Source organism: Oryctolagus cuniculus, chromosome Y (genome assembly GCF_051225735.1).
Source record: "Oryctolagus cuniculus isolate XC-2025 breed Fujian yellow rabbit chromosome Y, ASM5122573v1, whole genome shotgun sequence".
Classification (NCBI taxonomy): domain Eukaryota; kingdom Metazoa; phylum Chordata; class Mammalia; order Lagomorpha; family Leporidae; genus Oryctolagus; species Oryctolagus cuniculus.
In genome coordinates, this window is record NC_142889.1 from 6782420 (window position 1) to 6804581 (window position 22162).

Here is a 22162-nt window from a genome sequence, read left to right on the forward strand (position 1 = left end):
GGGTTCTATGTATTTCTTGTACTTGGATGTTGTGGGAGTTTGCTAATAGTATTTCTTTATTTTTTGACAGGCAGATTTAGACAGTGAGAGAGAGAGACAGAGAGAAAGGTCTTCCTTTTCCATTGGTTCACCCCCCAAATGGCCGCTATGGCTGGCGTGCTGCGCCGATCTGAAGCCAGGAGCCAGGTGCTTCCTCCTGGTCTCCCATGCGGGTGCAGGGCCCAAGGACCTGGGCCATCCTTGCACTGCCTTCCTGGGCCACAACAGAGAGCTGGACTGGAAGAGGAGGAACCGGGACAGAATCCGGCGTCCCGACTGGGACTAGAACCCAGGGTGCCAGCACTGCAGGTGGAGGATTAGTCAAGTGAGCCATGGTGCCAGCCAGATAGGATTTCATTAAGAAGGCCTTTAATCCATTCTCTCTTTCCACACATTCCAGGGCTCTCATTATCTGTACATTACATTGCTTGATATAGTCTTGTAAATCTAAAACTGTGATTTTTAATTTTCTAATTGTTCTTCTTATGTTTAGTATTACTGTGTTAATTTAGTATTACTGCATTAATTGCAGAAGTTTGTCTTCCAGTTCTCATATTCACTCTTCTATTTCATATGTTTGATTTCTGAGAGATTCCACGACATTTTTTATTTGGTCAATTTGAAGCTTTCATTTCCAGTATTTCATTTTGGCTTCTCTTTAGAATCTCAGTTCCTTGGGAGTGCTTCTCATTCAGATCTTGAATTTGTTTTTGATTGCTCTTAAGTAATCTTATCAATTTTCTGAACTCTTTTCCTAGCATGACTTCAATTTCTTTTTCTTCTGTCTATTTGTGAAGACTTAGATTGCTCCATTGGCAAGTTCATTGGTTCTTTCTTACTCTTATTCAGAATTTTTCCTTTGTTCTTTGGCATTTGTTTGTGTTCTGATTGATTTAATTTTTAGATTGTTTTTCCTCTGCTGTGAGCTGCTATGTGTCTGTGCTGGTTGCCAGTGTAAGCAAGCAGCTCCACCTCCTGGAGCTCTGTTTATTTCTGGCAGCTTAAAGAGGAGAGTAGCCAGGCTTTGATGTACTAAGCCCCACCTACTAGGGCTGGTCTCCCTGCTCCTTTGTTCACTAAAAAGAGCTTGTGTTTGTTTTTCAGATTTATTTTTTGCTGTGTAACTTGCGTGATGGGAGAGAAGTCACTCTGAATTGTTGTGATTGTTGTTCTCTGGTGGGGTGTGTTATGAGGTGGCCCCCACAATTTTTGGGTTCATGGCACAGGAGGCAAAAGTGCAGCCCGCTGCCTACACTGGAAAATGTAAGCAACCAATGTGGCCTATCCCTGCCAGCTGCAGTTCCAGTTAGGGGGCGGGGTAAGACACCGAGGAATCGTGGCATGTTCACCCTTTCTGCCCGTCCCCCAGAATTTCTCCTTCTTCCCACTTAGAGCACCGATTACTGTTCACCAAATTTCCACACTCATCTGTGTATGCATCTCTGTGGGCTCACAACCTCTCACCTGAGTCACTGAGGGAGTGGTGGCTGTCTCCTCACTGTTCCCTTTCTGCACTTTGGGCACCTGTCTGTCTTTGCAACGTGGGCCTGTGCACACTCTGGTGAACTCCTGAGCCACTCTGCGTAAACTTTTTATTATTGCTGTGCTTGCTTGTATTCCTCCTTCTTGTTAATTATCCATTTTTCCCTGTGCAACTTGGAACATCCCACTGCTATACCACCGTCTTGCCTCCACCTCCACAGACACAAACTTCATCTGCTGTTTCACTCCATAAACAGCTGCAGCCGCTGTCCTGGGCCAGGCTAATGCTAGGATCCTAGAACTCAGTCTGGAACTCCCTCATATGTATCAAGAACCTGAGGACTTGAGCCACTTCTGCTGCCTCCTGCGGTGCGCAATAACAGGAAGCTGGAGTAGAACTGTAATAGCTGGAATTCATAGTAGGCATGCCAACTTGAGGTGCTGGCTAATGAAGCACAGTCTTAACCACCATTTCATTTTTATTTATTTTTATTTTTATTTTTTTGACAGGCGGAGTGGACAGTGAGAGAGAGAGAGAGAGAGAGAGAAAGGTCTTCCTTTGCCATTGGTTCACCCTCCAATAGCCACCGCGGACGGCGCACTGCGGCCGGCACACCGTGCTGATCCGATGGCAGGAGCCAGGTGCTTTTCCTGGTCTCCCATGGGGTGCAGGGCCCGAGCACTTGGGCCATCCTCCACTGCACTCCCTGGCCACAGCAGAGAGCTGGCCTGGAAGAGGGGCAACCGGGACAGAATCCGGCGCCCCGACCGGGACTAGAACCCGGTGTGCCGGCGCCGCAAGGCCTCCAGAGGATTAGCCTAGGGAGCCGCGGTGCCGGCCAACCACCATTTCAAATGCTTGCCCCCTGTTTTAAGGTCCTGTCCCTCTGCATCCATGATTGAACGATTAGAGATCAAAAATATGTGAATGATAAAAATTGCATGTATATTGAGCATATACAGGAACACATGTAACTATCTACTTGTGTTGCATTAGATATTGCAGTCCTAATGTCCTAATGTGAGTTAGAGTTTGTGTGCAAGTATGATCAGCATTTTGTATGAAGAACTTGAACATCTGTGGGAGTTTTGTATCCATCGAGTTCCTAGAACCATTCTTCAGTTACAAAGAGATCTTAGTGTTTTTATAGTTGTTTTCCTGGCCTTTGATAGTTTTTTTGTTTGTTAATTTTTTATGCTTTATACTCAGGTCTGCAGTATATTTCTAAGGCTGGTGTTCTTTAATTTGCTTCCCTGTCCTCAAGAACTGTGTCCTGTGAAGTCAATATGTTCTTGTCTCTGAATTCTGAACTCATTGTCAAATGAGGGTGTTTGCTGGTTTCTGTGATCCTTCCTACTTCTTGTGCTTTGGCAACAAGCTGGAATAATCAGGCAGCTAATTGCATTTGTTATTTTAACAGGAATCATTTTTTTGTACTGCCTTTTCTCATGGTTAAAAACTGATTTCCGTGGTTTCTTCGTTAATTATTATAGAAAGTTAAATTAATCAGAACTGAAACCTTTTAGTTGTCTGAGGACTGGACTAGAGGCAAAATTCTGAGTTGAGCCCCAAAGTCAGAGACATGTGTGAGACATGGTCGAGACACGTCCTCAAGATTTGAGTTGTGTGAAGGAGAGGTCTCTCCTAATTGTTGTGACTCTCCCAAGGATCTGGGTTAAAGGTATACAGATTACCTAGTTTCAGGTGGAGAGTTGATGACACTTTCTTAGAGTTTGGAGAAGGAGAGAGAGACATCTCTTTCATACGTTCTGAGTCTCAGGAGCCTGAGCAGACCCCTGGAGATCAAAGACAGATTTCATTCTTTGTATCTGAGTGCTTGCAGTCTCCTACACTCAAGTAGACAAAAAGGATAGAAGGTATTCACAATTTTTAATTGAAAAGGAAGAGCTATAAACATGGCTTTTTTTAGAATCGTATTTAGAAGTAGAGTCATTGAGGGGGTTGAGCTAAACCTGGGGCAGGAGAGGAACAGTTTTAGATACCTGAATGTAAGAATAGAGGCTTACAGTGTCTGCGCTACAAGTATTTTGGTTTTTAATTTTAAATTGAATGGTGCTACAATTCACAATAGCCAGGACCTGGAACCAACCTAAATGCCCATCAACGGTAGACTGGATAAAGAAATTATGGGATATGTACTCTTTAGAATACTATACTGCAGTAAGAAACAACGAAATCCAGTCATTTGCAACAAAATGGAGGAATCTGGAACACATCATGCTGAGTGAAGTAAGCCAGTCCCAAAGGGACAAATACCATATGTTCTCCCTGATCGGTGACAACTGACTGAACACCAAAAAGGAAACCTCCTGAAGTGAAATGGACACTATGAGAAACGGTGACTTGATCAGCATAGCCCTGACTGTTAATGAACAACTTAATACATTATCCTCTTAGTATTTTTTTGGTCTGTTCTACTTAATATGACTGGTTTAATTCTGTAATTATCACACAGTTATTCTTAAGTGTTGAAAATTAACTGAAATGTGATCCCTGTTAAACATGAGAGTGGGAATACGAGAGGGAAGAGATGTATAATTTGGGACATGCTCAAGCTGACTTGCCCCAAATGGTAGAGTTAGAAACATACCAGGGGATTGCAATTCAATCCCATGAAGGTGGCATGTACCAATGCCATCTCACTGGTCCAAGTGATCAATTTGAGTTCACAATTGATCATAATGAAAGGACTAAGAGTCAAAGGGAGCACATAAACAAGTCTAGTACCTGCTAATACTAACCGATAGAATAAATAAAGGGGAGAGTGATCCAACATGGGAAGGGAGATACTCAGCAGACTCATAGAATGGCAGATGTCCTAAATAGCACTCTGGCCTCAGAATCAGCCCTAAAGGCTTTCGGATCTGGCTGAAAAGCCCATGAGAGTATTTCAGGCATGGAAAGCCAAGACACTCTGGCAAAAGATCTCTGTGAGTGAGATCCCAGTGGAAAGAACAGGTCATCAAAGAAGGAGGTACCTTTCTCTGAAGGGAGGAGAGAACCTCCACTTTGACTATGACCTTGTCTAAACAAGATCAGAGTCGGAGAACTCAGAGGGCTTCCATAGCCTTGGAAACTCATGACTGGTGCATAGGGAGATTACTGATGCCATAGACAGGAGTGTCAGTTGGTAAAGTCAACAACAGGAGTCACTGTGCACTTACTCCTCATGTAGGATCTCTGTCCTTAATGTGCTGTACATTGAGATTTAATGCTATAATGAGTACTCAAACAATATATTTCACTTTGTGTTTCTATGGGCGTGCAAACTGCTGAAATTTTTACTTAATGCATACTAAACTGATCTTCTGTAAAAAAAAAAAAAGAAAAGAAAAAAGAAATTATCAATTCCCAGCTTGACTCTCACTGGGATTAAACATGACAATAGGTCTGATCTGATTTCATCATCATTTAAAAAAATCATCTATTATTTTTCACTCTATGTTTGTGTGTGGGAGCAAACCGTTGAAATCCTTACTTAATGTATACTAAGCTGATCTTCTGTATATTAAGATAATCGAAAATGAATCTTGATGTGAATGGAAGGGGAGAGGGAGTGGGAAAGGGGAGGGTTGTGGGTGGGAGGGACGGTATGGGGGGGAAGCCATTGTAATCCATCAGTCGTACTTTGGAAATTTACATTCATTAAATAAAAGTTAAAAAAAAATAAATAAATTTAATGGTGCTAGATGGCAAGATGGGAGAGTTGTTACATGACTTAACATATTCCCCTCCACCTTTTTTTGTTTCCCTTAGGGCCTTACACCTTCAGCATATGTGATACCTCCAGCTTCTCTGAGTATATTCGTGGAGGCATTGTCAGTCAGGTCAAAGTACCTAAGAAGATTAGTTTTGTGAGTATGAGTTGATGGTAGGTTTCTGGGCGTTTTCTAGTTTTTTCCGGCCTCTGATCCTGATGTCCCACTTTCCACAGAAATCCTTAGTAGCGTCATTGGCAGAGCCAGATTTTGTGATAATGGACTTTGCCAAGTATTCTCACCCTGCTCAGCTGCACATTGGCTTCCAGGCCCTGCATCGGTTTTGTTCTCAATACAATCGATCTCCTCGACCACATAATGAGGTAAATGAGATGGGGAGATAACCAGTGGATTGGACCAAAGCGGTCATTTTTCCATTTGCCTACAATTTCCTTCCTCCTTATCCTCCTATGGTGGTCTGAAATGTTCTTTTTTGACTCGTCAGGAAGATGCAGCAGAACTGGTGATCTTAGCACAGACTGTGAATTCTGAAGCCTTGCCCCCAGGACAGCAGGGCATCCTGGATGAAGACCTCATTCGCAAGTTGGCATATGTAGCTGCTGGGAATCTGGCACCTATAAATGCCTTCATTGGGGGCCTGGCCGCCCAGGAGGTCATGAAGGTCAGCATGGATGGTTAAGGGCATGGCCAGAAGTGTCCTCTACTTGTCACTTGTCAAGCCTCAACTACTGACAACCTTTTCTCCCCAGGCCTGCTCTGGCAAGTTTATGCCTATCATGCAGTGGTTGTACTTTGATGCTTTAGAATGCCTTCCTGAAAACAAAGAAGCCTTCATGGAAGACAAATGTCTCCCGGTATGTGGGTCCTCTGTGACGACTTCATTGTGAGCATCTCTAAAGCCACTCTTCCTTAACCTTCCTGTTCTTTTCTTTTTTCTTTTCTTTTCTTTTCTTTTCTTTTCTTTTCTTTTCTTTTCTTTTCTTTTCTTTTCTTTTCTTTTCTCTTTTCTTTCCCTCCCTCCCTCCCTCCCTCTCTCCCTCCCTCCCTCCCTCCCTCCTTCCCTCCCTCCCTCCCTCCCTCCTTCCCTCCTTCCCGCCTTCCCGCCTTCCTGCCTTCCTTCCCGCCTTCCTGCCTTCCTTCCTGCCTTCTGTCTTCCTTCCTGCCTGCCTGCCTTCCTGCCTGCCTGCCTGCCTGCCTTCCTGCCTTCCTGCCTTCCTGCCTTCCTGCCTTCCTTCCTTTTTTGATAGCATCAGAACCGTTATGATGGGCAGGTGGCAGTATTTGGCTCAGACCTACAAGAGAAACTAGGCAAGCAGAAGTACTTTCTGGTGAGTAGACACCCACTACCTTCACCTTCCTTACTAGCTTCTGACCCCTCTTAGATTTTCTTTTGTCTCTAGAAGTTGGGTCTTTCTGATCTTTTGTGGCTTGATCACATTCACTTTTTCACTTTCTGTGAATTGAAGGAAAACATGATATATTCTTTGTTTTGGGTCTCAAGTGCTTCCATTTTTAAGATGATGATAGATTTTTGTGATTTGGGGGTTTAAATATGTGGCATAGATGACTTTCTTTCATCTTTGTACCTCTACGGGAAGTACAGAGCGGTAAATGGCTTCCTGCTATCTGCAGTCACCTTGACCAGACTCTCTTTCCCATCTTCCAGGTGGGTGCAGGTGCCATTGGCTGTGAGTTGCTCAAGAACTTTGCCATGATTGGACTAGGCTGTGGGGAGGGTGGGAATATTACAGTGACAGACATGGATACCATTGAAAAGTCCAATCTGAACCGACAGTTTCTCTTCCGGCCCTGGGATGTCACAGTGAGTTGAATGGGGTTTATGAGTTTCTGTCATATCTCTCTCTCTCTCTCTCTCTCTCTCTCTCTCTCTCTCTCTCTCTCTCTCTTCTCATCCTAGTGGCTTAGAACACCTCTCTCTGTGTGTCTCATACCCTCATACCTGTGTCCAAATTTAATTGTCTGCTGGTCAGTCTTCACCTCAGCAAACATTTATCAAGCACTTAGGTCATTTCATTGATAGGTTTTCATAATTTCTCCACTCCTGCGTTGTTGGTTTTGGGCCATTTTGAATACGGTACTGTAAATTGGGGTTATGGAAGGCCGTTGTGAAAGTCAGTAATTTTACTGCCTGCTCAGAGTCTTATAACTTTACAGTCCACATAGTAGGTTCTAGACATTGAAATATATGTTAAAAAGAAGTTCCTGCCCTTTTCTAATAGGAAAATTAATAGTAAAATACTCTTGGAATCCACAAGATTATAATAGTCATTTTAAGAACACTAAGACCATTATTTGACTTTTTTACTCTTATTTTATCAAAGAATGGAACTTTCTAATCTTCTACAGGAAATCCTCCTTTAATTCAATGAAACACTTTTCCAAATGACCACTGTATCGTGAGACAGAATATGTACTAGTTGTAAATATCCATTCAAAATGGAAGTTGATTGAATATGGATTCCAGATTTACTTAAAACCAAACTTATAAACACTTTGACTTGTTAAGTTTGCTATATAGTTTTAAACTCCTGCAAGTTATGCTGATAGGCTGTCAAACTATTTTTCTGTGCTGCCTTTTCCTTCAAACAAAATACCAGGTTGAATGCATTAGAAATGAGAATCTAGCTGTCATTAAGAAGTACATAAAGATATTTGACCAAAAGGTAAATGGAGTTTAGCTCCTGTTACTGAAGTTTGCATTGGAAAATATTTTTATGATGATTCAGATTATGTGTAGGATTTATTAAGGATTTTAAAATGGTCTAATTTTTTTCTACTTTCTAGTTAAATATGTGATATGAAAATGTATAGAAAAAGTTTCTTGGTTTGATAACTTAAAAAAACAAATACAGTCACAGAGAATATCATTAACACGTGAAAAGGTAGGGTATGGACGTGGTAAGAAACAAAGGTGTCTTTGGAAGGTTTACAGTGTAAACAAAGGTATCTTTCATGAGAAAGATGACATTTTTGGGGCTGGCGCTGTGGTACAGTGTGTTAACACCCTGGCCTGAAGTGCCAGCATCCCATATGGTTGCCAGTTCAAGACCCGGCTCTGTTCCACTTCCGATCCAGCTCTCTGCTGTGGCCTGGGAAAGCAATAGAAGATGGCCCAAGTCCTTGGGCCCCTGCACCCACCATGGGAGGCCTGGAGGAAGCTCCTGGTTCCTGGCTTTGGATCAGCACAGCTCCAGTCCTTGCGGCCAATTGGGGAGTGAACCAGCGGATGGAAGACACCTCTCTCTCTCTCTCTCTCTCTCTCTCTCTCTCTCTCTCTCTCTCTCTCCCCCTCCCCCTCCCCCTCCCCCTCCCCCTCTCCCTCTCCCTCTCCCTCTCCCTCTCCTTCTCATCTCTCTGTGTAACTCTGACTTTCAAATAAATAAAAAAATCTTTAAAAAAAGTGAAATTTTTTTCAGATACTCGAAGGATGTAGATTAGAATGTCTAGCATAATAGTGTGCCAACAGATAAAGGTAAAAACCTGAGCAAAACTGTACTTTATGGTGTGCAATGATAGAGACAGCTCATTTTTCTCTAAGGAAAAATGTATTACCAGTGGAGGGTTTTTTTTTTAAAGATTTAGTTTTGTTTATTTGAAAGAGTTTGAGAGAAGAGGGTCCTTCATCCACTGGTTCACTCCACAAATGGCTGCAGTGGCCAGTGCTGAGCTGATCTGAACCCAGGGGCCAGGAGCTACTTCCGGGTCTGCAGGGGCCAAGAGACTTGAGTCATCCTTCTCCTGCTTTCCTGTGCCATGGCAGAGAGCTGTATAGGAAATGGAGCAGCCAGGACTTGAACCAGCACCCATTTGGGATGCTGGCACTGCAGGCCACAGTTTTAAAACACTTCACCACAGTGTTGCATCATCCAGTGTTGGGTTTTAAATAAGAAAAGGTCTTGGTTTTGGCTTTGGCTTTGAAAAGATCCTGTGTGTCTTTGTTTTTATTTAGGTGATGTCATCTCTATTCTGGGTCTCATTAAATGAAAAAAAAAAGTGGAATTAGTTGGTAAAATAATGTAAAACTAAGGAATTTTTTTCCTATTTGTGGCATATATTTTGGGCCCTCTTGGTCTCATTTCACATTTGTCACATGTGGCATTGTCACAGAACATCAGGTGATGTTCTTGAATTTGGAGTCAAGGCTTTTCTTCACTTACTCAGTTGTTAGGTTAGCTGTTTAAAAGGTTGTGTGTGAATGTATGACAAACAGCTTTCTCCCTCCATTCCCATTCAGAAGTTAAAGTCTGATGTAGCTGCGGCATCTGTGCGTCAGATAAATCCATACGTCAGAGTAATAAGCCACCAGAATCGTGTAGGCCCTGACACTGAGTGTATCTACAACGACGACTTCTATGAAAACCTGGATGGTGTAGCCAATGCCCTGGACAATGTAGATGCCCGTGAGTTTCTAGGCACATGAGGATAGGGCACAGCCATCATTGTGCATATTAGGGTGGGGTGTACCTGTCCTAATACTCCTCTCCCAGTTCTCATGAAACATCCTCTTTACCTCCATGAAGGCCTGTACATGGACCGCCGCTGCGTGTACTACCGTAAACCATTGTTGGAGTCAGGGACACTGGGCACCAAGGGCAGTGTGCAAGTGGTTATTCCCTTCCTGACGGAATCTTACAGCTCTAGCCAGGACCCACCTGAGAAGTCCATCCCCATCTGCACACTGAAGAACTTCCCCAATGCCATTGAACACACTCTGCAGGTGACTAGCCTTGGGGACTTTGGGAGGTAAAAGAGACAGGTTCAGACATAGCCTCTGGATTTTGAAGCCCTTGACATTCCAGAACTGTAAGGCTCAGTGCAGCAAATCTTTCTGCTAATCAGTTTTCATGTGTACCAATAACTTCATTTTTAAAACTTTTTTTAACTTTAAAAAATCTTCTGTTAAAGACTACAGTTTCAGTAAACGTCTGAAAAGTGAGAATGTGTAAACACTAATGTGTTTCTGAGCAAAATTGACTTCATTGTTAACTTTGTTATTTCAGAGTTAACAAAGTTATTACAGAAAAATTTGTGTTAAAGTATATATTTATATTTCTATAACTGCTGCTCAAAATGTTTCAACAGTTAGTTTATCAGAATAGTTTCTATTGACATAATGGCCATACATATAGAACAGGGCATATTTAGTTGAAGAAAATAAATACACCTGAGTAACTGATACACATAATCTAATGCTAATCTGCAACCCAAGAACCACACCATTGTGTGTTTAGAGTGTTTCTTACTGTAATATTTGAGACTTTGTTTAGGAGGAATTATTTGTGGAAAAAAAAAGTTGCCTTCCCAACTTAGCACTTTCAGCATGAGTGGATATACTTATTTATGTACTCATGACTGTCAGTTTTTGGCTCTCATGTGTATTTATATGTTTATATAACCTCTAGTAGGTCACGTTTTCTTTTGTGTCCAACATGCAGGGAAATCTATGAGAAAGGTTTTAAAACATTTTCATTATATGACCTCAGACTTCTGTGAAACTTCCACATGCCTCGGATTCCTTATCCATAAAACTTCCATGACAATTAGTATCTCATCCTTTCTATAACATTTAACATGCATTTGCTATTTTGAATAAGCTTTAGATATATATGTATTTGGTTGTTTCTTTGTAGCAAGTCCATGGAGCATAGAAATTACTATCTAGAATGATGAAGTAGGCAGTAGGAAAGAGCTACAGTCTCCAGTGAATCTCCGGCGCTAGAGATCCAGATGACTTTGCAAGTGATTGTACTTACTGGTCTTATATAAATATTTCGTATTTAAAGTATAAAATGGCAGTACATATGCAGAAGTGCTTTGTTTTTTGCCAGTCCCAGGGTCTGTATGAGGATTGTTGTTGTTATATTTAGCTGTGAATTTTCCTTTTTTTTTTTTTTTGAGGAAAAACACCCGTATTCTAGTAATGTACACAGACGTGACAAGTAACTTTTAATGCCTAAGCACCTGCATTACCACTATATAGATAAGCCATTGAAAAAGTAGCGGTGTGAAGTTGGTAAATTTGGGGAGCCACATTTAAGAAACTTCACTGTTGCGCACTCACAGAGCAAAAGTGCTTCTTTCAACTTGCTTGATTCATTGATTAATCTTTCGAATACATTTAGAAACCTCTGTGTTATTCATTGTCCCTGTGTAATGTTTGCTTTGTCTGCAGTGGGCCCGGGATGAATTTGAAGGCCTCTTCAAGCACCCTGCAGAAAATGTCAACCAGTATCTCACGTGTGTAACCTAAATGAACTGTGATGCTTGCCCCTGCCCAGCAGCCTAAAAACCTTGTGTCTGCTTCCCTCACATCTGTACCTTATTATGTTTGAGCCTCTTGACACCTTTTGGGAATCACGTCTGGCTTTGCATGGAGAGTGTGGGATTTTCAAGAAGCCTGCTTCTGGGTCTGTTGAATAATTTTGCTGTTTGCTTCTTCCCTATAGAGACCCAAAGTTTGTGGAACGGACTTTGCAGCTGGGAGGCACCCAACCAGTGGAGGTGCTGGAGGCCTTACAGCGTAGCCTGGTACTGCAGCGACCACATACATGGGCTGACTGTGTGACTTGGGCTTGCTACCACTGGCACACCCAGTATTCTAACAACATCCGGCAGCTACTCCACAACTTCCCTCCCAACCAGGTATTATTGCACTTTCCTGGACCTTTGGGCAGAGTACATTTCTGGGAAACAAGAGAATTCTCCTAGGTTTTTGATAATCCAGCAGTCACAGGCAACCCAAGGATTGGTATCTCAGAAAAACAAGCTGCAGTTCTGCAAACGTGTTCTGCCTCATTCCTTTTCCACCAGGAAAGGGGTTTTTCATTTCTGTTTCCCTGGCTGATGGTGTGGAGTATTGTTTCTGATCTCACATTGTAGATACTATCAGGGAAAGCTTTATAGTTCTAAAGTTTTATAGTTAACATAGTTTCAAGTTTAACAGCCATTGTTGGTTTGAAACCCAATGGACTTGACATTAGAGCAAGCCATTTATTTTCCTCTTTGTATTTCAGTAACTTTATCTGTAAAGAAGAAATAATAACTCATATAATGGGGGTTTTTTCAGGGTTAACATATAAATGTTAAGCTTTAGTTTGTATAGTGCCTGCCAGATTGACAAGTTTATGATTTTTTTGTTATTCTGATAAAAAGTTTCCCAGAATAGTGTCTAGACTCACAGGAACAAAGTAAGGTGGTAGCATTGCCAGCTGGTCTTCTACACTCAGGTTCTACTCCTCCAAAATCTTTCCTCTCCTAGCTGACAAGCTCAGGAGCCCCATTCTGGTCTGGACCCAAACGCTGTCCACATCCACTTACATTTGATGTCAACAATGTAAGTCTCAACTTCCTGGGATCTCTTTGGGTCAAGGGGAAGTTGCATAGATAGGAAACAGGCAGATTTCCCCACTGAGAACTGACTTTGTGTGTTTGCCTTCTCATAGACCCTACATCTGGACTATGTGATGGCTGCTGCTAACCTGTTTGCCCAGATGTATGGGCTGATGGGCTCTCAAGACCGACCTGCTGTGGCCACACTCCTGCAGTCTCTACAGGTACCTGAATTCATCCCCAAGTCTGGTGTCAGGATTCATGTTTCTGACCAGGAGCTGCAGAGTGCCAGTGTCTCTCTTGGTGAGTTTTGGCCAGCTGGCCAGGAGTTGCACTCTACTTTCTCCACCCATGTCTCCTCACTAGCCTTACCACTTGGCCCTTCTCTGTGACTATAGGCATAGGGTTTACTAACATATCATCTTTTTGGGTGTTACTTTTATTCTGTGTGAAATAAGGATGACTGGTTGGAGGTCTCATTTCTTTTCTTCCTACCACAATAGATGTCAGAAATAGCTGTTCATCATCCCTTTTCTGGTTTTTGTTTGCCTTTGTTCTTTGCTTCTCTATATGATCTGAACCAGTGTTATCTTTTCTTGATACCTTACCTGCTTTATCTCTTCAATTTCTCTTGTATCCCCATGTAAATATTTACCCCAAACTTTTTGTTCTCTGTTTTCCTCCTTATCACGTTGTCCTCCATATGTCTTCTCACCTCATTCTCAAGTTCCCATCTCCATCTGTCTACAGTGTGGCTCATGCTGTGTGTCTTCCTCTCTGTAGTATCTTTTTTTTTTTTTTTTAATTTTTGATAGGCAGAGTGGACAGTGAGAGAGAGAGAGAGAGACAGAGAGAAAGGTCTTCCTTTGCCGTTGGTTCACCCTCCAATGGCCGCTGCGGCCAGCACATCACGCTGATCCGAAGGCAGCAGCCAGGTGCTTCTCCTGGTCTCCCATGCGGGTGCAGGGCCCAAGCACTTGGGCCATCCTCCACTGCACTCCTGGGCCACAGCAGAGAGCTGGCCTGGAAGAGGGGCAACCGGGACAGAATCCGGCACCCCGACCAGGACTAGAACCTGGGGTGCCGGCGCCGCAGGCGGAGGATTAGCCTATTGAGCCACGGCGCCGGCCCCTCTCTGTAGTATCTTACCCTGAATGTGTTTCTTCCATTTTACATATCTCACGACTTAAGATCAGCTGCCCTATTTTCCTTTATAATTGCCACCTCTTTATGTTCCTCTGTGCACGTATTTATCTGTATCTCTCATGCATGTCTGCCTTCCATGTATTTGTTTTTGACTCGCCTTATGTACGTTACCTATCTCTATTAGTATTCTTCCACTGAATCTTGCCCTTCAAATTTCTTGATATTAATCCGACTTGATAGTTCCCTTCTTTGTTACTGTCTGGAAGTTTTCCTTCCTTCCCTTACTCATTTTCTTTTTTAACTCCAGTCTCGTGTTTCCTCCCCTGTATCTCCTCATCTGTGTGTGTTATTCTTCCTTAAGACCTCGATATCCATGGTTTATCTTTTCTGTCTTCTGTGAAGATCCTATCCACTCCCTCTTTTTTTAATATGGTCAAAGTCTGATGAGACTATTACCTGTTTATGATGAGTGTTCAGTGATGCTAAATGTGTTCTTGTTGTACAACCACTTTCTAAGACTTTTTAATGTTAACTAAAAATTCAAGTCCTGTTACAGTTTCTCCTCATTTTCCCCTTCCTCACTGTCTCAGGCAGCATACCTGTTTTCTGTTTCCACAAGTTATTATTCTAGGAATATAAAAAGTAGAATCATACTATTTTTCTTTTGTGTCTTATTTATTTTATGGCTGTGATGTCTTCAGTAATGCATGGACAGACAAAACACCTAGGAGGTTAATGTGTGTTAAAAGTATGTGTCAAAATTTCCTTCCTCTTTAAGACTGAGTCTGTTACATGGATTATTTCATTTTGTTGACAGAAATTTGGGTTGCTTCTGCCTCTTGGCTATGCTGGATAATTTTCCTATCATGCTTCCTACATCTTTGTACCTCTTTCTCTGGGGGAATATTCCCTCCTATTTTTCTTGTTTCACTATTTCCCAAAGTGTCCATCATATGCATGAACACTTTGTGTACCCTGGGCTACTGATTTTACCTCAGAAACAGGGTTAGGATCAGAGGGACTAAGCATGTCTCCTCTTTTCGTGCAGATGACAGCCATCTAGAGGAGCTCAAGGCCGTGCTTCCCAGTCCAGACAAACTCTGCGGATTCAAGATGTATCCCATCAATTTTGAGAAGGTTGTTGGTGGGGCCCTGATCTGGGTAGGGAAATAGGTTGACAGTGGCTCAGCTCTCAGGCTTTGTCAGCATTATGGATCTACAACAGGGCCCAGTCATCCTTTGTGGTGTGGAGGTTAGCAGGTAGTTGGAGTGGGAAATGTACTTCTCCCATGTAGCCAAGAATCCTTTTCATGCTTATTCTTTCCCCTCTCCCCCCTCCTCCTCATTCACAACAGGATGATGATAGCAACTTTCATATGGATTTCATTGTTGCTGCATCCAACCTCAGAGCAGAGAACTATGATATATCCCCTGCAGACCGTCATAAGGTAATGGCGGTCTGATCAATCTTCCACCCCTTGCAAGCTTACTTAAGTCTAGAATTTGAACTTAGCTTCTTGTGTAGATTTCAGCCTTCTCTAAAAATAACATCTATGGCACACTTGATTCACAGAGCAAGCTTATTGCAGGAAAGATCATCCCAGCCATTGCGACAACCACATCAGCTGTAGTTGGCCTTGTGTGTCTGGAGCTGTACAAGGTAGTGCAGGGACACCAACAGCTTGCGTCCTATAAGAACAGCTTCATGAACTTGGCTCTGCCATTCTTCAGCTTCTCTGAGCCCGTTGCCCCACCGCATCACCAGGTGAGAAGGGTAATGGCCTGCCTGTATGGAGATGTCATGTTACCCCAACTATGTATATGAGTGAAAAATGTGTGTGTGAGTGTGTATGTGTGTGTGTGTATGTGTGTGCAGTCATCCGTATTCCTTATGGCACATGTAAGTTTCTGTTACTAGGTATCTGCTTTTTGTGTTCCCTGGTTTATTCATTCAGTGTACAAGGTAGGAGCACGACACACATTTTGAAAAAAAAAAAAAACAACAGATTGCCAAGGTACTTGTAAGAAATTAAAAGGAGGAAAGTAAACGAGATGGAAAATGAGTGGAAGAGGTAACAAGGTCTCAGTCATATGTGACTATTTGGTCATTATAAGAATTACAGTTACTTAAATTGAGATGTGGCTATCAGACTACTTGGAATAAAGAACTTCAGTGGCTCTGACCTAACATGTCAAGTTGGCTGATAGTGGCCAGACCATCTGGAATAACAACTATCCTTCCCCCTGTTCTTTGTTTCCAAGTATTATAACCAAGAATGGACTTTGTGGGATCGCTTTGATGTACATGGATTACAGCCTAATGGTGAGGAGATGACCCTCAGGCAGTTCCTAGAATACTTCAAGGTAAGATGCTTTTCTTCTTCATTTCCCCTACCCACGGGGTTGGTAGTTGTATAAATTCAGAATCTTACAGATGGTCGTTCCCCTTCCTCCTTCTCATCCTCTGTAGACAGAGCACAAACTGGAAATAACCATGCTGTCCCAGGGTGTGTCCATGCTCTACTCATTCTTTATGCCTGCCTCCAAGCTGAAGGAACGGCTAGATCAGCCGTGAGTTGGTAGCTAGGGAGGGTGGAGGTGTCCTGCTCAGTGGGGTCTTAAATTTCCAGCTGTATCAAGCAATAGTTGACTCTCATCTTGTCTTTGCCTACGATATGTGCTTCTCTTCTGTTTCACCTCCTTAACCTTCTGTTTTTGTTTTGTTTTGTTTTGTTTTTGTCTCAGAATGACAGAAATTGTGAGCTGTGTGTCGAAGAGAAAACTGGGCCACCATGTGCGGGCTCTGGTGCTTGAACTGTGTTGCAACAGTGAGAGTGGCGAGGACGTTGAGGTCCCTTATGTACGCTACATCATTCCTTGAGCTTTGATCAAAGAACCTTTTTTTTCTTTGCTGCTTTCTACTGTTTGAAATTGGCATTCATAATAAAAAAGTGATCCAGATGTGATATGTCTTTGTTTTGGTAAGGGCCAATGCTTGTTCTCTCCATATTTCCATATGTTAAAGTAATAATCCAGAGTCCAGCTCCACCCTCACAACATGGAAATTTCTGAAAATTCAAAGATACAGGACAGACTAAGTACAACTGATTGAAGTGTGCGGTATGTTAACTTTATTTTGGCATATCTGCTAAAATAAATGGTGACACCAGCAAAGCCATTAACAGGGTTAAATCTGAGGATCTAATCCCTCTTCCCTGTTGATTCTAAGGTAGAGATTTTACACCTGGTTTACCACATATAAATTATATTTAGAGGTTATCACACCTCAATCTTTGGTTGTAACCCATATTCCATATTTCTCATCCGTAACAAAGGGACAACAAGTTGTTAGGAATAAAGTACATTTGTATGTGTTACACATGGATTTACTATTGTAATATGATGTGCCTTTTAAGTCTTTGACACCTGTGCCTTTGCCATGCAGGTTTCATCCTACCCTCATTGTACTTGATGGGTCGACTCTTAGTGAAACCTGTGTAACCATGGTTTCCTTATGTAAGGAGGGTGTAAATCTGGTGAAATACGAAGAACCAGTACCCTACTTCCCTCAACACCGTTTTGTTTTCAGGATCTCCAGACTTCCTTCATTCAGGGCAGCATGGAGCTGTGTTAGGATGATCTGTAGCAGCAGGACTCATCACTGGCCTCACAAGAACCCTAATCTTTCCCTTTCGTCTTGACAATTCTACAAAATCCTCAAAGAACCAATAGTTTTGACTACTTTCACATTGTTCACCCACCCAGGTTATCCAAAGTTTCCATTTGTATTCCCAAACCTCAGACAGCTTCTAAAATGATGTCTCATTTCTAAACTATAACTGAATCAACAAACTTGGGGCGAGCTCGATGGCCTCAGCATAATGTGCTTGCCTGTAAATTATATTATTGGTCTTTCATTGACTTTGTAGTTCTAGATGTCCTTTTTTCCCCCTAAATGTCGTTTTCCTTACAGCACAGAGATACCGGGTAGGAGTGCTTTAAAAACTTGATTGAGGCAATGATCTAGCAAGGAGAAAGCTTTTCCTTGTCACAGGTGCTTTTTAAATTTTTTTATTTATTTGAAAGAGTTACAGAGGTAGAGACAGAGGTAGAGAGAGGTCTTCCATCCGCTGGTTCACTCCCCAGATGGCCACAACAGCCGGAGCTGTACCAATCCAAAGCCAGGAGCCAGGAGCTCCTTCCAGGTCTCCCACGCAGGTAAAGGGCCCCAACGACTTGGGCCCTTGGGCTTTCCCAGGCCATAGCAGAGGGCTGGATTGGAAGGGGAGCAGCCCGATAGAACCAGTGCCCATGTGGGATGCCAGCGCTCCCGGCCAGGGCTTTAACCTTCTGTGCCACGCTGCTGGCCCCCCTCATAGGTGCTTTTGTATACTTAATGCTCTGCAGTACAGATGCTAGCCTCTGCCCACTGAACATACAGTGTCTGAGGCTTGCATTCAAGTGGCATAATTTCTTTGCTGTAGTTGCCAAGTCCAACAAACTCCCATAACCATGTTTGACATCATCATCTCTGAAATTGAATTTCACGTCAGGCCCAGACACGTGCAAATTTCATTTTCACTCTACTTGCCCTCAATGATTACTGCTGTTGTCTGCTCTGAAATAATGTTCTGTTATCACTGCTAGATTTTCTGTACCACGGATTTATTTCTGTATTTTCTGCACATGAGCGTGCACTTATATCAGATTGACCCAAGAGAAACCTGTGATGGTATTTCATAGCCATCTTATAGACCATTAGTACACTGAGCTGGTATGATAGAGCTGGGGATGTACTGTTAGTCTGGATTCTCTAGAAAGTTGGATCCATACGTATATATGGAAATAAGTATGGAGAGATAGGTAGATAAGATCAAGCCCTGCAGCTGGCAGGGAACAAGCTAGAGAACCAGCACTGATGATATAATTAAAATGTATGAAAGGGCCTAGGAACAAGTGCTATGATGTACGATTGCCGTTCGACAAGAAATTCTCCCTTATTGAGTGATCAGTTTATGGCCAATCTGATGAATGGTGATACGTGGTAAGTGTGTTTATTCATTTGAGAGGCAGAGCTATAGACAGAGGGAGAGACAAGTGAAGTCTTGTTTCCACTGGTTCCCCAAGTGGTTGTGACGACCAGAGCTGAGCTTGATCCAAAAACCAGGAACCAGGAGCTTTTTCCAGGTTCCCCAGGCAGGCGCAGGGGCCTAAACTCTTGGGACATCCTCCACTACTTTTCTGTGCCAAATCAGGCAGCTGGATGGAAGAAGAACTGCTGGGATGTGAAGTGGTGCCCATATAGGATGCAGGTGTTGTAAGTGGAGATTTAACCTACTATCTGTCAAGGAGAGTACACTCATCTCCTCCAAAACTACATCATTGTCCAAAAAATGGTGGCACAAACAGCTAACCTTTTGCCAGCATTCCATATCAGAGTAGGATTTAATTCTGCTTCCTGTTGGTCTTGCCTATGCTTTAGACGCAACTTATAGGAGGCAGCTGCAAGAAGGTTCAAGTATTTGAATATAGCAGTTACTCTGAAGGGATTTCTATCTTGTGACTTAGGTTTGGCCCAGCCCAACTGTTGCAGATAGAAAACCTCTACAGCGTTTAGAGTAACCGCTATTATTGAGGGTGTTACAGGTGAATATGTGGCAGACAGAGATTATCTTAATTCTTTGTCATGTGAAAGAGTAATTCCCATGTGGACTGTGGCAGAGTCCTTTATGTTCTAATTAGACTTGTTTCTAACTGACTTTAAAATTGTGGTAGAGGCCTTCCCAAGATGAGAAGAAAAGAGGAGGAAATTTTTACATTACATTACATTAGGGTAGGGGGAAGTGTGATCTCCTGCCCACAAATTAGCTATTTATCTTGAGTTTTCCACATCGCATTCAGACGCCACCTTTTGCTGGAACCCTGGTTTGAGGATGGGTTCTTACTCTGCCCCTTCTCAGCTTGCAGAAGTCAAAGAAGTTCTCACCCTAACCCCTGACAGCAAGCCATCTCCACTTGCTCAGAGATTCTCTGTCCTCTACTCAAACTTTGCTTCTCTTTTCAACATTTTGTCTGGTCTCATATCTCACTGATACTAGAACACCAATTTGGACTCATCTTCCCAGTTTTCCCACAACATAGGGTTGCTTAGAGTGAGTTTTCCTAGAGGGTACTGTTAATTTTGTGTGTTCTGTAGGTAAAAGTTATGCCAAAATGTCAGACCAGCATTATTCTGGAAAATTGTACTTTGTAGCACACAATTCAAACATGAAAATATAAAACAAAGCCAACAAGAATGCAACATTAAGTTTGCAGCTTAAAAACCAAGAGTTAAAATGTAACCGCAAACATATTATAGTCGGTTGGTTGGTTGACTTTGCGCTGTGCCGATCCGGAGCCAGGAGCCGGGTACTTCCTCCCTGTCTCCCATGTGGGTGCAGGGACCCAAGCACTTGGGCCATCCTCCACTGCCCTCCCGGGCCACAGCAGAGAGCTGGACTGGCAGAGGAGCAACCGGGACAGGATCCGGCACCCCGACCAGGACTAGAACCCAGGCTGCTGGTGCCACAGGCGGAGGATTAGCCTAGTGAGCCACGGTGCAGGCAGGTAGAACATGTTTTTACTGAAGTCATGTGAACAATGACATTGCCACAAAACCAAAATAATTAAATTTTTATTTTATTTTTTTTAGTTTTGGAAGAATTAAGTAGGGTGCAAAAGGCAAGCATTTCCATTTCTGTTTTCTTTCTTTCTTTTTTTTTCTTTTTTTTTTTTTTTAAATTTTTGACAGGCAGAGTGGACAGTGAGAGAGAGACAGAGAGAAAGGTCTTCCTTTTGCCGTTGGTTCACCCTCCAATGGCCGCCGCTGCAGCTGGCGCACCGCGCTGATCTGATGGCAGGAGCCAGGAGCCAGGTGCTTTTCCTGGTCTCCCATGGGGTGCAGGGCCCAAGCACCTGGGCCATCCTCCACTGCACTCCCAGGCCATAGCAGAGAGCTGGCCTGGAAGAGGGGCAACCGGGACAGAATCCGGCGCCCCAACCGGGACTAGAACCCGATGTGCCGGCGCCGCAAGGTGGAGGATTAGCCTATTGAGCCACGGCGCCGGCTTTTTTTTTTTTTTTCTTTTTTTTTGACAGGCAGAGTGGACAGTGAGAGAGAGAGAGAGAGAGAGAAAGGTCTTCCTTTACCATTGGTTCACCCTCCAATGGCCACAGTGCACCACACTGATCCAAAGCCAGGAGCCAGGTGCTTCTCCTGGTCTCCCATGGGGTGCAGGGCCCAAGCACTTGGGCCATCCTCCACTGCACTCCCAGGCCACAGCAGAGAGCTGGCCTGGAAGAGGGGCAACCGGGACAGAATCCGGCGCCCAGACCGGGATTAGAACCCAGTGTGCCGGTGCTGCAAGGCGGAGGATTAGCCTAGTGAGCCGCGGCGCCGGCCTCCATTTCTGTTTTCAAAATTATACTTTGCAAAGCACTGAAAGCCATAACATTAGCATAAACGATCTTTGGAATATACACTCTGAAATATTCAGGTACAGAACCAACAGTATTTTAAGTAAATGACTTCATAGAAGCCCATAAATGTCACTAACTCATTCAGTCTCACGTAGCTATATTTTTTGTCTTTTTTTTAGAAGACTTTTTTTCCAATGAATACAAATTTCATATGTACAGCTTTTAGGAATATAGTGTTTTTCCCCCAATTCCCACCCTTCCACCCCACTCCCATCCCACCTCCTACACCTTTTCCGGTTCCATTTTTCATTAAGGTAAGTTTTTAATTGAGTTTAATATGCACAAGACCAACTCAATACTAAGTAGAGATTTCAACTGTTTACACCCACACAAATACATAAAGTGCAGTCTGAAGGTGTACTGTTAATTCTCATACTACACCTCATGAATGACAGAGGTCCAACATGCGGGTAACTGCACAGTGAATTCCTGTTGTTGATCTAAAAACGGACACTCTTATTTTTGACGTCAGTGACCACTCGAGGCTCTTGTCATGAGTTTCCAAGGCTATGGAAGCCTTTTGAGTTCACCGACTCTGATCCTATTTAGACAAGGTCGTAGTCAAAGTGGAGGTTCTCTCCTCCCTTCAGAGAAAGGTACCTCCTTCTTTGATGACCTGCTCTTTCCACTGGGATCTCACTCACAGATCTTTCATGCAGAACATGAAGCCCGCCCTCTTCCCCCGGCCCTAGTCGCAGTCTCCCTGACTGCACATTTTGGCACACAACACCTCCACTCTTTTCCCCTGCCCGCCATGAATGGACGCTGCTCTGGCCAACCTGGACCCAGAAGTCCTGTCCTGTTCACCGCCCTCCCTGCCCTTGATTGGACGACGGAGATGCCAGTTTGGGCTCGGCCCGCCCATGCCTGCCAGTGAGTGGACGGG

The 22162-nt window shown here is 43.2% G+C and overlaps 1 protein-coding gene across 2 annotated transcripts in view; it reads left to right on the top strand.

The window, feature by feature from the left end:
- LOC149119178 (ubiquitin-like modifier-activating enzyme 1) overlaps positions 1-16719 on the top strand; it is a 37318-nt gene extending 20599 nt beyond the window's left edge. The window contains exons 9-26 of one of the 2 annotated variants that reach the window (XM_089325144.1): positions 5300-5397; positions 5478-5624; positions 5747-5923; positions 6012-6116; positions 6510-6590; positions 6929-7084; positions 9518-9683; positions 9804-10000; positions 11456-11520; positions 11730-11925; positions 12542-12616; positions 12726-12915; positions 14807-14895; positions 15114-15206; positions 15332-15523; positions 16021-16122; positions 16229-16329; positions 16504-16719. In XM_089325144.1, the coding sequence (XP_089181270.1) occupies positions 5300-5397; positions 5478-5624; positions 5747-5923; positions 6012-6116; positions 6510-6590; positions 6929-7084; positions 9518-9683; positions 9804-10000; positions 11456-11520; positions 11730-11925; positions 12542-12616; positions 12726-12915; positions 14807-14895; positions 15114-15206; positions 15332-15523; positions 16021-16122; positions 16229-16329; positions 16504-16639 (2366 nt within the window). In that variant the 3' untranslated portion in view covers positions 16640-16719. The remainder of the gene's footprint in view (positions 1-5299; positions 5398-5477; positions 5625-5746; positions 5924-6011; positions 6117-6509; positions 6591-6928; positions 7085-9517; positions 9684-9803; positions 10001-11455; positions 11521-11729; positions 11926-12541; positions 12617-12725; positions 12916-14806; positions 14896-15113; positions 15207-15331; positions 15524-16020; positions 16123-16228; positions 16330-16503) is intronic. The other variant, XM_089325145.1, reaches the window with a different exon arrangement.
- Positions 16720-22162: the final 5443 nt, after the last annotated feature.